This window comes from Rhincodon typus, chromosome 33 (genome assembly GCF_021869965.1).
Source record: "Rhincodon typus isolate 14 chromosome 33, sRhiTyp1.1, whole genome shotgun sequence".
NCBI classification, from domain to species: Eukaryota; Metazoa; Chordata; class Chondrichthyes; order Orectolobiformes; family Rhincodontidae; genus Rhincodon; species Rhincodon typus.
In genome coordinates, this window is record NC_063364.1 from 19,039,351 (window position 1) to 19,052,325 (window position 12,975).

Below are 12,975 nucleotides of genomic sequence, written 5' to 3' on the forward strand. Positions count from 1 at the left end.
GTGGCCAGAAACGTCAGCCTTCCTGCTCCTCTGATGCTGCTTGGCCTGCTGTGTTCATCCAGCTCTACACCTTGTTATCTCAGATTCTCCAGCATCTGCAGTTCCTACTATCTCTGCAGAGAGATTCACTCTGGAATCTGACTCATCCAGTATTATCATCAACTAGGATCGTAACATTTGTTATATCAATATTATTAAAGTTTGTCATTTTTAATCTTCAGAACTGGAGATCGTTTTATTGAAGAGAGAAGTCTTCTACAAGCTGTCCGTTCATATGTCTTTTTTTCTCAGCTGAGTGCTTGGCTGAGTGCATCACAAGGTGCTGTTCCACGCAATATTCTTTACCGGTGAGTAACTAAACAATGTTTTCATGTTTTAGAATAGTGTGTTTCAAAGAAGAAAAAGAGCAAGAACTTTTTGTCGTGGATAATCAATGATAAATAATTAGCTATAGTTCACCCCCAAAATTGTAGGAATCTGTCTGTATTGATTTATATATAGCTTGAAGGACACCAATCCACAAGCAAGGGGCAAGGCAAGGAGAGAAATCTCCACATTGTACCTCAAAATTAATGTGCATGAAAATGGAGGTAACACATTCAATTAGAGAGAAAATTGGTGAGGAGATAAGTGAGGACGCTGATCCAGCAGAGGGCGGTGGTGATGCTAATTGGCAGTTGGGGCAAAGATTTGCATTGGCGTAATCACCACCAGCAGAAGGAGGACCTCAGCAAGACACCTTCCGAGTTCAAGTGAAGACGAGAGCATCCGGCAGAGGGTGGCGACGATGCTGATTGGTGGTTGAGGTGAAGATTTGTTTCGGCGCTGTCACCACTATCAAACATGGGGTTTGTGGAGGAAGTATTGTCAAGAGATGAACAAACAACATAGGCAAGACTAGGAAAGAAGACCTGTTCAGGGATTATCAGGAGCTAGGAACGAAATTAAAGAGCAGGCCCTGAAGGGTTATAATCTCTGGACTCCTGCCCGAGCCACATGCAAATTGGCACAGGGACACAAAAATAAGGAAAGTAAACATGTGGCAGAAAGAGGGGCTCCTTTTCATGGGGCACTGGCATCAGTATTGGAACAGGAGGGACCCATACCACTGGGACGGTCTCTACCTGAACCAAGCTGGGACCAGTGTTTTAGCAAAAAGGGTAAATAGGCTGGTCAACAGGACTTTAAACTAGAAAGTGGTGGGGAAGGGAAGGGTAAAACTTCCCCCAGTGGGGAACAAAGCAGCAGGTTAACATCTGTAGGGGTAGATTCCGCTGTGTGGAAAAAATATGAAGAACATGATGGGAAAGGAGAATTCAGGAGAGATCATTAAAATCTCCAGCACAGACACAAGTACGACAGAGTGTTTGGAAAGAGTTAGCAATCAAACTTCAAGCACACTGGATAAATGAATGATAATGAGAAGAGAGACGGTTAATACAGGACTGAAGGTGTTCTATCTGAATGCACGCAGTGTAAGAAAGAAGGTAAATGAGCTTGTGGCACAGATCAAAATTGGCAGATATACGTGGTGGGCATCACGGAGACATGGCTACAAGGGGATCAGGATTGGGAGCTGAATATCCCAGGATATACATCTTATCGAAAAGATAGGCAGGTGGACAGAGGGTATGGGGTTGCCTTGTTAGTAAGAAATGAAATTAAACCAATAGTAAGAAATCAAGTAGGTTCAGATGGTATAGAATTTGTGTGGGTAGAGTTGAGGAAATGCAGAGGTTAAAAAACCATGGTCGGAATTATGTACAGGCCGCCAAACAGTAGTCAGGAGCTGGGGTGCAAGATATACCAGGAGACATAAAAGATGTGTAGGAAAGGCAAAGTTGCGGTGATCATGGGGAATTTCAATATGCAGGTGGACTGGAAAAATCATATTGGTAGTGGTTTGCAAGGAAAGGAATTTGTGGAATGTCTATGAGATGGCTTTTTGGAGTAGCTTGTGATGGTGCCCACTGGGGAACAGGGAATACTGCATTTAGTGTTGTGCAATGAGGCAGACTTGATAGGGGAGCTTAAGATGAAGGAACCCTTTGGAGGCGGTGATCATAATATGATTGAATTAACTCTGCAATTTGAGAGGGAGAAGATAGAATCAGAGGTAATGGTATTACAGCTGAATAAAGGTAACTACAGAGGCAAAGGGGGAGGAGCTGGGCAGAATTGACTGGGAGAGAAGACCATCAGGAAGGACTGTGGAACAGCAATGGCAAGAGTTTCTAGGAGTAATTCAGAAGACACAGCAAAAATTCATCCCTAGGAAAAAAGCATGGCGTACGGACGAAGAGGCAACCATGGCTGACGAAGGAAGTCAGGGATAGCTTAAAAGCAAAAGAGAAAGCACATAATATGGTGAAGGGCAGTGGGAAACCAGAGGATTGGAAAGCTCACAAAGACCAACAGAGGACAACAAAAAAAGAAATAAGGAGGGGGAGAAGATTAAATATGAGGGTAAGCTAGCCAGTAATATAAAGGAGGACTGTAAGAGTCTCTTTAGATATATATAAAGGACAAAAGAGAGGCCAAAGTGGACATTGGACTGCTGGAAAATGACACTGGAGAGATAATAGTGGGGGAAAAAGGAAATGGGAAAGGAACTGAATAATTACTTTGCGTCAGTCTTCACAGTGTAATATCCCAAAAATTCAAGAGAGTCGGGGGCAGAGCTGAGTATGGTGGCCATCACCAAGGAGAAGGTGCTAGAAAAACTGAATGGCCTGAAGGTGGATAAATCACCAGGACCAGATGGACTACACTCCTGAGTTCTTAAGGAGATAGCTGAAGAGATAGTGGAGGCATTAGTGGTGATCTTTCAGGAATCACTAGAGTCAGGAGGGTCTACAAGACTGGAAAATCACTAACGTGACATCCCGTTTAGAAAGGGAGTAAGGCAAACGATTGAAAATTACAGACCAATTAGCCTAATCTTGGTTATGGGTAAGATTTTGGAGTCCATTGTGAAGGATGAGATTTCTGAATACTTGGAAGTGCTTGGTAAAATAGGGCAAAGTCAGTGTGGCTTCATCAAGGGGAGGTCATGCCTGACAAATCTGTTAGAATTCTTTTTGAGGAAGTAACAAGTAGGTTAGACCAAGGAGAACCAATGGATGTTATGTACTTGGACTTCTATGTAGGCCTTTGACAAGGTGCCGCACGGGAGGCAGCTGAGTAAGATAAGGGCCCGTGGTGTTAGAGGCAAGGTACTAGCATGGATAGAAGATTGGCTCTCTGGCAGAAAGCAGAGAGTGGGAATAAAAGGGTCTTTCTCAGGATGGCACAAGTGGTCTTCCAAAAGGGTCAGTGTTAGGACCACAACTTTTCACTTTATACATGAATGATCTAGATGCAGGAACTGAGAGCATTCTGGCTAAATTTGCAGATAACACAAAGATAGGTGGAGGGACAGGTAGTATTGAGGAGGCAGGGAGGCTGCAGAAGGATTTGCACAGGTTAGGAGAGTGGGTAAGAAGTGGCAAATGGAGTACAACGTGGGAAAGTGTGAGGTCATGCACTTTGGTAAGAAGAATAAAAGCATGGACTATTTTCTAAATGGGGAGAAAATTCAGAAGTCTGAAGTGCGAAGAGACTTGGGAGTTCTAGACCAGGATTCTCTCAAGGTAAACTTGCAGGTTGAGTCAGTAGTTAGGAAGGCAAATGCAACTTTGGCATTTATTTTGAGAGGTCTTGAATATAAAAGCAGGGATGTACTTCTGAGGCTCTATAAGGCTCTGGTCAGGCCACATTTGGCATATTTTGCGCAGTTTTGGGCCCTGTACCTCGGGAAGATGCACTGACCCTGAAGCGGGTTCAGAAGAGGTTCACGAGAATGGTCCTAGGAATGAAAAGCTTAACATATGAGCATTGTTTGAGGACTCTTGGTCTATACTCGATGGAGTTTAGAAGGATGAGGCGGGATCTAATTGAAACTTAAAGAATACTGAATGACCTGGACAGACTGAATGCTGGGAGGATGTTTCCATTGGTAGGAGAGACCAGGACCCGAAGGCACAGCCTTAGAGTAAAGGGAATACCTTTTAGTTCAGAGATAAGGAGAAACTTCTTCAGCCAGAGAGTGTGAATCTATGGAATTCACTGCCACAGAAGGCTGTGAAGGCCAGGTCATGAGTATATTTAAGACAGAGATAAATAGGTTCTTGATTGTCAAGGGGATCAAGGGTTACGGGGAGAAAGCGGAAGAATGGGGTTGAGAAACTAATCGGCCGTAATTGAATGGCCTAATTTCTTCTCCTATGTCTTATAGGTCTTAAGGTTTGATATGCTGAAATTGGCTGGATTTGATTAGTGCTGATCACCAGGGACTGCATTTGGGCTTTAACATGTATTAATATGTGACTTGGATTAAGGAATAGAGATCCATATATCTAGGTTTTCAAGCAATGCTAAATTAGGGTGGTACAGTTTATGGTGCAGATGGGACCAGAAAGTCAGGATGTTGGCAAAATTGTGGCAGATGAAGTTCAGTGGGGAAAAGCATATTGGGGAATGTGGAAGTCCAAGTGCAGATAGCATGACAAAACTAATTGCAGGTACAAATAATTCAAAAAGGCTTTGACAAAAACAGTAACTTGTTTTATATTGAAGGATTTTATAAATATACCTCCTGGCATTTTAAGGGAGCAGTAAAAGCACTGGTGGATTAGTCTTTGCCATGTTAGGAGATTGCCAGTGAAGTCTTGATGGTCACCTGTTGGGATCTGTGGAAAGGAGGAGGGTCTTCTTTTTGGACACTCTTTAGCCCATAATGGAACCCCAGGGAGCAGTGGCTAATTCTGTGGCATCATTGCCTCCTGTCCTCAGAGCCTGCCTAACTGTCTGTGCTGGCCCTAGATTACTTACCTGGTTGTGAGGGGATTTATCCATTAATGTGGGCTCTTTCTCTAAGTACAGCCCTACCAGTAGCCTCTGCTACCAGTGCTGCTGGTCCTGTGTTTGTGTTAGCAACTGTTTGGAATGGGTGAGCAAGGGGACATTATCTTCAAAGGGTGGCAAGGCCAACAGCAGCCACTAAATTAGTTGTACCTTTGAAAATACAACTCCAGTTCCCACCACCCACCAAAGCAAGATATACGTGCAGCTTGGATTTTGTCTTCTTTCACTTCTAGAAATTCCAGGCTCTGGCTTTTGTTGCTCTAGCCAAGATTGTTTCATTGTTAGCTATAGTAATGCATAAGTCTTTTTTTGACTGATTATATTTTTGTATGTGACTTGTTAATTTTGTTTTGCTTAATCTTCAGAATAAGTGCAACAGATGAAGATATGTTGCTAAATTTTACCCAGCCTCCAGTTGAACATGTCTTTCCAGTTCCTAATATTTCTCATAACCTGGCTTTGCGAGTGAGTGTCCTATCCTTGCCCAGGCAGCCTACTTACCCATTGTTGACATGCAGTATTCATAGTACTCTCAGTTTCTATGGGAAAAGTATTCCCAGTCAAGAAAAGGATGCTTCTCAACCTACCAGTGCAAAAGAGCAAGACTACTGTATGCCAGGGGCACAACAGAAGTATAATAAGCAAACATTGACGGCTGTCAGAAACCATGGATTGCTATCAACAAGTGCAGTAAACGCAAGAAAATCTCCTTCTCCTGAGATCTTGGAACCAGGCAAATCATCAACAAGTGATTCTGATAAAATACCTGAAATCAGAAATTCGCAGACAAAGGCTCAGAGTTGCAATTGGGCAAATGCTACTGAAATAACTAAACTACAGTCATATGAGAGCCAAACAATGAAGACATTAAAGTCATTTTCAGCTACAGATTCCAATGGAACCAGCAGTACATCTTCTCCTATTCTTTCAGTTGAGATTAACCCTTTGATAGGAAACTTGCTTCAAGAAAGGGAAGAAGTGATCGCACGAATTGCCCAACAACTGAATTATTGTGAACAAAATCCACATGTTGCTGGAAGTCATTTTGGTGCAGTGCAAGAGCCAAGTTCAACTAGTGCAAAACTACTTCAGAGTTCATATGAAGAAAGCCTGAAAAGCCGAGGGAAAGAGACTCCTTGCAGTTCAGCTACCTGCACTGAAAGCAGTTTCTTGGAAAACAGACATGTGGAGAAGAGCAGGACCTCTTCTGAAGATACCCCAGTCACATTATGTAGAAAGGTAAAAGTTGATATTGATAAAACAGTTTGTCCAAGGTCACAGACACGACGAAAACTATTTCCAGTGGACTCTGTTACAGATAAGAATGGCACATCTGAAACAAAATATCCTGCTGAAAGAACTGTAAGTAAACATAATAATTCAGACCTGTCACAAGCCCTTGACACAGGTAAAGTGAACTGCAAGTGCCCAGTCTCTGACAACACTGTAATTGACAAAACTAGAGTAGAGTCATTATGTCCCGTTTCCTTCTATGAGGACATTGTGAACTGTACAGAAAATTCTAAATTACATCTACATACCCCTGATACACACCATGATGTTTCAGAACTTGACAATGCAAGTTCATTTAATAGAGAAAAATCAGACTGTTCCTATCCTGTTAACTTGGACTCAAGCATTTGTACTCAGAATGTCATAAACATTGCAAAAAATAAACCAGCTAGCACAGAAAGCTCATATCCCTGGTGTTCATTGTCTACAAACCGCAGAGAGTTTGGGTATTCCTGCTCCAAAATCGAATGCAATAAATTGAATACTTCCAGCGATAGTCATTTTGACACAACACAACCTGCAGCCAAAGAAACTGTTAGTTCAATAAAGAAAGGAGACCAGGATAAAACTGATGTGCAGATTCAGAGTTGTGATTCATTACAATGCACCCATAATTCGGCTATGCCAAGAAGACTTAATGGAGACTGTAAAGAAAAGCCTGGAGGATCTCAGGTGCATAGTGTAAGAACATTTTACTTTCTTCTCCATTGGTAGTTAATGATCCTTAAGCAATTTAATTTGACTTAGCATGGAATGCAGCAATTTGTTAACATTACAGAAAAATATTCATCATGCTCCTGCCTTGTATTAACTTCAATTATATACAAACTTAAGTTTAATGAGTTTTGTCGGTCTTCCAAATACTGATGGCACATTCTTTTTCAGTAACAAGACTTAATTGGAGCCTTTTGTTATTTGCTTGGGAGGCAACTCAAGCAAACTTTCACTTCCATAGGCATTCGGGCGATTAGGTACGTGATAAGGTTGTGATTATTTGTGAGGATTACTTCTTCCACCTGTCCAGATGCCATGTCAGAGCCTTTGACCTCAAGCACAGCAACATCCCATACAGCGGCATCCTTTATATGTGGGGGAAAAAAGGAAAGAATACTGTTCTGGTTGCCTTCACTGCCTTGCCCCTGCGGGCCTTTGCTGTTTTGCACACTGCCCCTCCCCTTGCATAACCTTGCACCTCACCTGACTTTGCACGTGGTCCCTTCCTGCTTGCCTCACTCACCTTCATTTCTCCCACAACCATTGCCACATTTTTTAAACCTTCATTCCTTCCCACTACCCTGCAACATGTCACACTTTGTTTCACGACTGGTTTGCTTCACTCACAATACACACTGCTTTCTCCTTGTTTCTTCTGTGACTTCGATCACATTCTTCATTGCTGGCTTGCTTCCTTGCACCACTTTTCCTCCTCCCACATTCCCTCATGCAGCACCCCACCTCTGTTTCCTTTGCTGCTGACTCGTTTCTGGAATGTACAAGAAGAAGTGTAAGGGAGAAGCAAATGCTGGTTATTACAGTCATAGAAGTTATGGATCAAAATAATGCAAACATTTGCAAGTTAGGATAGGCGAATTGATTTGCATGTTAAGTGATATAGTTTCTTAGATTTTATATATATATGTGTGTGTATATATATATATGTACTTGTGAATCTAATTTCAGAAAAAAAGTGCTACTTTGTGATATTTTAATTCAATGTATTCTATTAATTCTTGGTTATTCTTGTTACTGTACTAAGCTGCTTGCATTTGATTTTTTTTCCGGCATTACTGTTTGGCACATTTCATTTTATGAATATTGTAATTGTGCAATGATTGCAGCATAGGTAATTAATTCCTCTTGCATAACCTTCATTCAGAACTCAACTGTTTCAAAGTAGGCTGAAAATAACCGGGAACATCTGGATAGTTCAGAAACTGTCTCATGGGAGTGCTATGAAAGACAACTACCTTACTGTCACAATATTTCTTAGCAGTTTCATCAGCCCATGGGAGTTTCCTATCCATCACTGTTCCTATGTAGTTAAATGTCTTGCCTTGCACATGAACATGTATTTCTTTGTGAAGAAAATCGACCATGAAGATGAAGGATATCAATGGTACCGTGTGAAACAAGTCTTTCAGTTTTTAAAACTCAATGCCAGCATCAGGCATGCCTGGTTACCAACTAGATACAGTTATTTCAGTATTAACTTTGAAGTTTATTTGAGGGCAAATGTGCGATCAAGTGTTCAGGAAAAAATTGACAGCAAGCCTGATTAGCGCACTTTTTGTCTCTTTCTCCCACTAGAGCCAATAATCAAGGACTGGGAGACATTGGAGGCTGGGAGTATTAGTGATGAAAAGGAGGGTTTGGTCAGTGCAAGGTTGTGACTCAGACTGTGGGATTGATTAAAGCTGACTGAAGCAGTTAAGGGGAAAAATACTTAATTTCTGGATCCAAGAATCCACCTATTATTAGCTGCTGAGTTTCCCGGGTGGGGGGTGAAATTTAAAATGGGAATTAAATGTGCAGTACACAGGCTTATTGAAATATTATCAAGGTGTTAAGTGAAACTGCCATCCAATTATTCAGGACTGGATGGCAAAGACCAATACCATACATTAGCCAAGTGTAACATCCAACCGTGAAAATCTTTCCTTACTTAAAGGAAAGAGTCTTTAAAAGCTGTTAGTCATTTACCACCATTCAGAGACCTCAAAATTCCAAATATCCATTACTTTCTGTTTAGTTTGTGGACAACCTAATAAACCATATTTTATTCAAAATAATTTTTTAAAGTCCATAATGGGCACATTTTTCCTGCAGAAGAACTTTTCAAAATCTCCTTTGAAACCTTCTGGCAACTTTTGGAAGAAGCAAAATCGACGCTCATTAGATGGGGTTTCAACTAAAGTTTTTCACCCGTGTACTGGATTACCCTTGCTTTCAAGTCCTGTAAGTTAATATTGGTTTGACTTTGTTTTAACTGGCTTAATATTCTGTCTTTAAATGCACAAATTTTAATAAATATAATTTACAACTATAGATTTTTCTCGAAGAGTGTGTCATTTAAAGTACTGTAATTGATGCTGTCTCCTCTACAAACCCACTGGAGCAGGAAGTCCATGCTGCTGGTATCATTGCAGAGTGACCACTGTTGTTTATTCCTGGCTGCTCCATACACTACCCTTCTCACTGCATCCCCGCTACCTCATTTGCCACGCTCCTTACCACCCCTCTCAGGAATCTGCTTGCAATTTGCTCAAGGAGTGTGGTAGCCCGTGATGTAGCAGGTGAGGCAGCAAGTGCTCTTGCTGAGAGCTTCTCTGGGTGCACAGTTTTGCAGTTTGTTCAAATGACACTAGCCTGCTACAATCAATAAACTTAAAAGTATGTAACTATTCCACAGATCCTGCAGCATTGCCGGCAGTGATGTCGGATGCAAGTTGTTTGCAAGTCATCGATGACATTGTTAATTAGATTAGACTCTGTCCCAGGTTTCCCATAAAGAACGTGATTAAAACTGGCCTCTTCCAAGTTTATAAAAGTTGATTTGCATTTTTCAAAATTGTATTGCTTTGGAGGAAGAACAGCTCAGACTGTTTAGATCTTATGCCATATCATGTAAAGCCTCATAATATTGCAATTACAGGACACAGCTAGTTGAAGCTTATCTATTTTGGTACTTCATTTGAGCCATACCTGCACACTTTGAATGCCCGGATTTTGTTGCAGTCAATGAATTTGCATGATACTTGGTCAGAGGTAGACCCTGGTAAAATTACATGATTGTATTCTTCAGACAATTCTGTTAACATGTTTGATCGGCAATTTACTGCAATTGTGCGCAGCAAAAAGTTCAATTATTATTATTTAATGTAACACTTTTTCAGTGGAAATCTTTTTCAAGGTTTATTGCTAATCTTGTGTGACTGTTCACCACTTGTTCCTCTAAGATGTTGGATGCTGACTGCTCAGCTAACCAGTAGTTACAGAAACTAAACTTCTGTCAGTCATATGGGCATTGTAATTTATATCAGAGCAAACACTGGAAATTACTTGCATTTGACATCACTTTATTTTTGTCTAAGAAAAAATTGCATCATGTTGCTATTTCCTTTCCTTACTTGTCAAATTTAAGTTTCTTTGTGTTCTGCAAACTAGCACTCCTGTTATAAGCACAGGTCTTCAAAACTTTTTGGCAGGCCTTTCTTGCAGTGTTTGAAGTTGTCCCCATTTCCAGGCTCCAAGAATATTTGAAAACCAGTCTCTTTACCGCAACAGTGCTTGCAGTACTGAATCACTGACACTTCATATTAGTACCAGTGAATGCATTTGTGACATCTGGTGGTAGAAATGGATTTTTACAAAACTTCTATCCAATAGTTAACAACTTCAAACTAGCACAAATGATTTGATGGTCTTTAATCTACATCTAAAAATAGTTCCAAGAAGTCAAATGTCCTGAGAATTCTGTAATCATCAGAGGTGTGGAGTTGGTGGGTGTGGCACCAATGATGGAGTGCATAAATATCAGATTGTGGAAGTTGATAACAAAAAAAACATGATTATGAACAAAAACAGAAGTTGCAGGAAAAGCTCAGCATGTCAGGCAACATCTGTGAAGAAAAAAATCAGAGTTAACGTTTTGGGTCCCGTGACCCTTCCTCAAAACCCACTGAGGAAGGGTCACTGGACCCAAGACGTTAATTCTGATTTTTTTTTCTCCACAGATGCTGCCAGACCTGCTGAGCTTTTCCTGCAACTTTTGTTTTTGTTTCTGATTTATAGCATCCGCAGTTCTTTTGGTTTTTATTTAACAACATGATTATGTTAGGAGAGGTTTACTTCTTCATCACCCAGAAGTAAAGTAGCCTAAGGAAAGGTAATTAATTTCTGAAATATATTTGGGAGAAGTTTAGAGAACACGGTGTTGAGAACTGATAACAAAACAAATCGCACTGAATTAACTGACAAGAATTAGTTAGCAACTTGATTGTGAGGGTCTATTTTATACATGTTGATCGCACTATGTTATTAGGATTTAGAGAATGGAGGGATAAACAGTCAATCAAAGAAAGCAGTGAAAGATGTTAAAAAGGACCTGTAAGTTGTGGAATGCCACAAAGATTAATGCTGGGGCCTCAATTATGTAAGATATATTAATAGCTTGGATGAGGAAAGTGAATGTACTATAACCAGGATTGTTGTTGTTGTACTATAACCAAGTTTGTGGATGACACAAAAATAGGAGGAAACGGTTAGCACGACAAAGCATCTAAACAGGGATATAGGCAGGTTACGTGAGTGGGTAAAAACTCGGCAGATGGAATATAAAATGGAAAAATGTGAGGCTATGCATTTATGCCAGAAGAATAAAGGAGCTGAATGTTATTTAAGTAGAGAAAAGCTGCAGAGCAGAGGGATTTGGGAAACCTTGCACATGAATCACAAAAAGCTAACATCCAAGTTTGTTGGGTAATCGAGAAGGCAAATGTAATATTTATTTCATATTTATTTATAATAAATTTATTTATTTATTTTATTTCAAAGGGAATTGAGTATAAATGTAAGGAAGCTTTGCTAAAGTCAGACCTTAGCTGGAATACTGTCAAGGTTTTGGGCCCCTGATCTGAAGAAAGATATACTGGCCTTGGAGGCGGTCCAGAGAAGGTTCATCAGCCTGGAGTTTTGTAAACTGCATTCATTGCTGGAGTTTAGAAGAAAGGAGGGATATCGTATAAATAAAATTTTAACAGGACTAGATTGGGAACATCCTTCCTGCATTTACCCTCGGGCTGAGGAATCCAGAACCAGGGGGTCACATTTTAAGAATGCAGGATAGGCCATTTAGGACTAAGGTGAGAAATCTTGTTTTCACTCAGCGTGGTAAGCCTGTGGAATTCTCTGCCACAGAAGGCAGTTGAGCTCAAAGCATTGAATGTTTTCAGGAAGGAGTTAGCCATAGTTCTTCGGGCTAAATGGATCCGTAGGTATGGAACAGAAGCGGGAACGAAGTACTGAGTAGCATAATTAGCCATGATGATGTTGAATGGTAGAACAGGCTAGAAGAGCCAAATTGTCTATTCCTGTTCCTATTTGCTATATATCTATTCTGATCAGGGTACGGAGGGATCCTCTTATGAGAATGTTGGTCCTGTACTCGTTGAAGAATAGAAGAATGAGAGGTGACCTTATTCAAACATACAAGATTCTTAGGGACTTGTCAGAGTGGATATAGGAAGGTTGTTTTCCCTTGTGGGGCAGTGTAGGACTAGAGGGCATAATCTCAGAGTAGAAGGTTAAGAATTTATGACAGATGAGGAGGAGTTTCATTTCTCAGAGGACAGTGAATCTTTGGAATTCTTAACCACAGAGGGCTGTCAAGGCTGGGTTGTTAATTATATTCAAGGACGAGACCGACAGGATTTTAATCAGTAAGGGAATCAAGGGATGCAAGGAAAATGCAGGAAAGTGGAATTGCGGATTATCAGATCAGATATGATCTCATTGAGTGACTGAGCAGACTCAATGTGCTATAACAAGGTGTAGAGCTGGATGAACACAGCAGGGCAAGCAGCATCAGAGGAGCAGGAAGGCTGACGTTTCAGGCCTAGACCCTTCTTCAGAAATGGGGGAGGGGAAGGGGGTTCTGAAATAAATCGGGAGAGAGGGGGAGGCGGATAGAAGATGGATAGAGGAGAAGATAGGTGGAGAGGAGACGGACAGGTCAAAGAGATGGGGATGGGGCCAGTAAAGGTGAGTGTAGGTGGGGAG

The 12,975-nt window shown here is 41.0% G+C and overlaps 1 protein-coding gene across 3 annotated transcripts in view; it reads left to right on the forward strand.

The window, feature by feature from the left end:
* The window catches only part of fam214a (family with sequence similarity 214 member A), a 95,454-nt gene that overhangs the window by 56,603 nt on the left and 25,876 nt on the right, over window positions 1–12,975 (forward strand). For all 3 annotated transcript variants that reach the window (XR_007265406.1, XM_048615881.1, XM_048615880.1), the window contains exons 4-6: window positions 222–347; window positions 5,271–6,879; window positions 9,025–9,153. Coding sequence is in view for 2 of the 3 variants with exons in the window: in XM_048615881.1 (XP_048471838.1) it covers window positions 222–347; window positions 5,271–6,879; window positions 9,025–9,153 (1,864 nt within the window). In the remaining variant the exon portion in view is untranslated. The remainder of the gene's footprint in view (window positions 1–221; window positions 348–5,270; window positions 6,880–9,024; window positions 9,154–12,975) is intronic.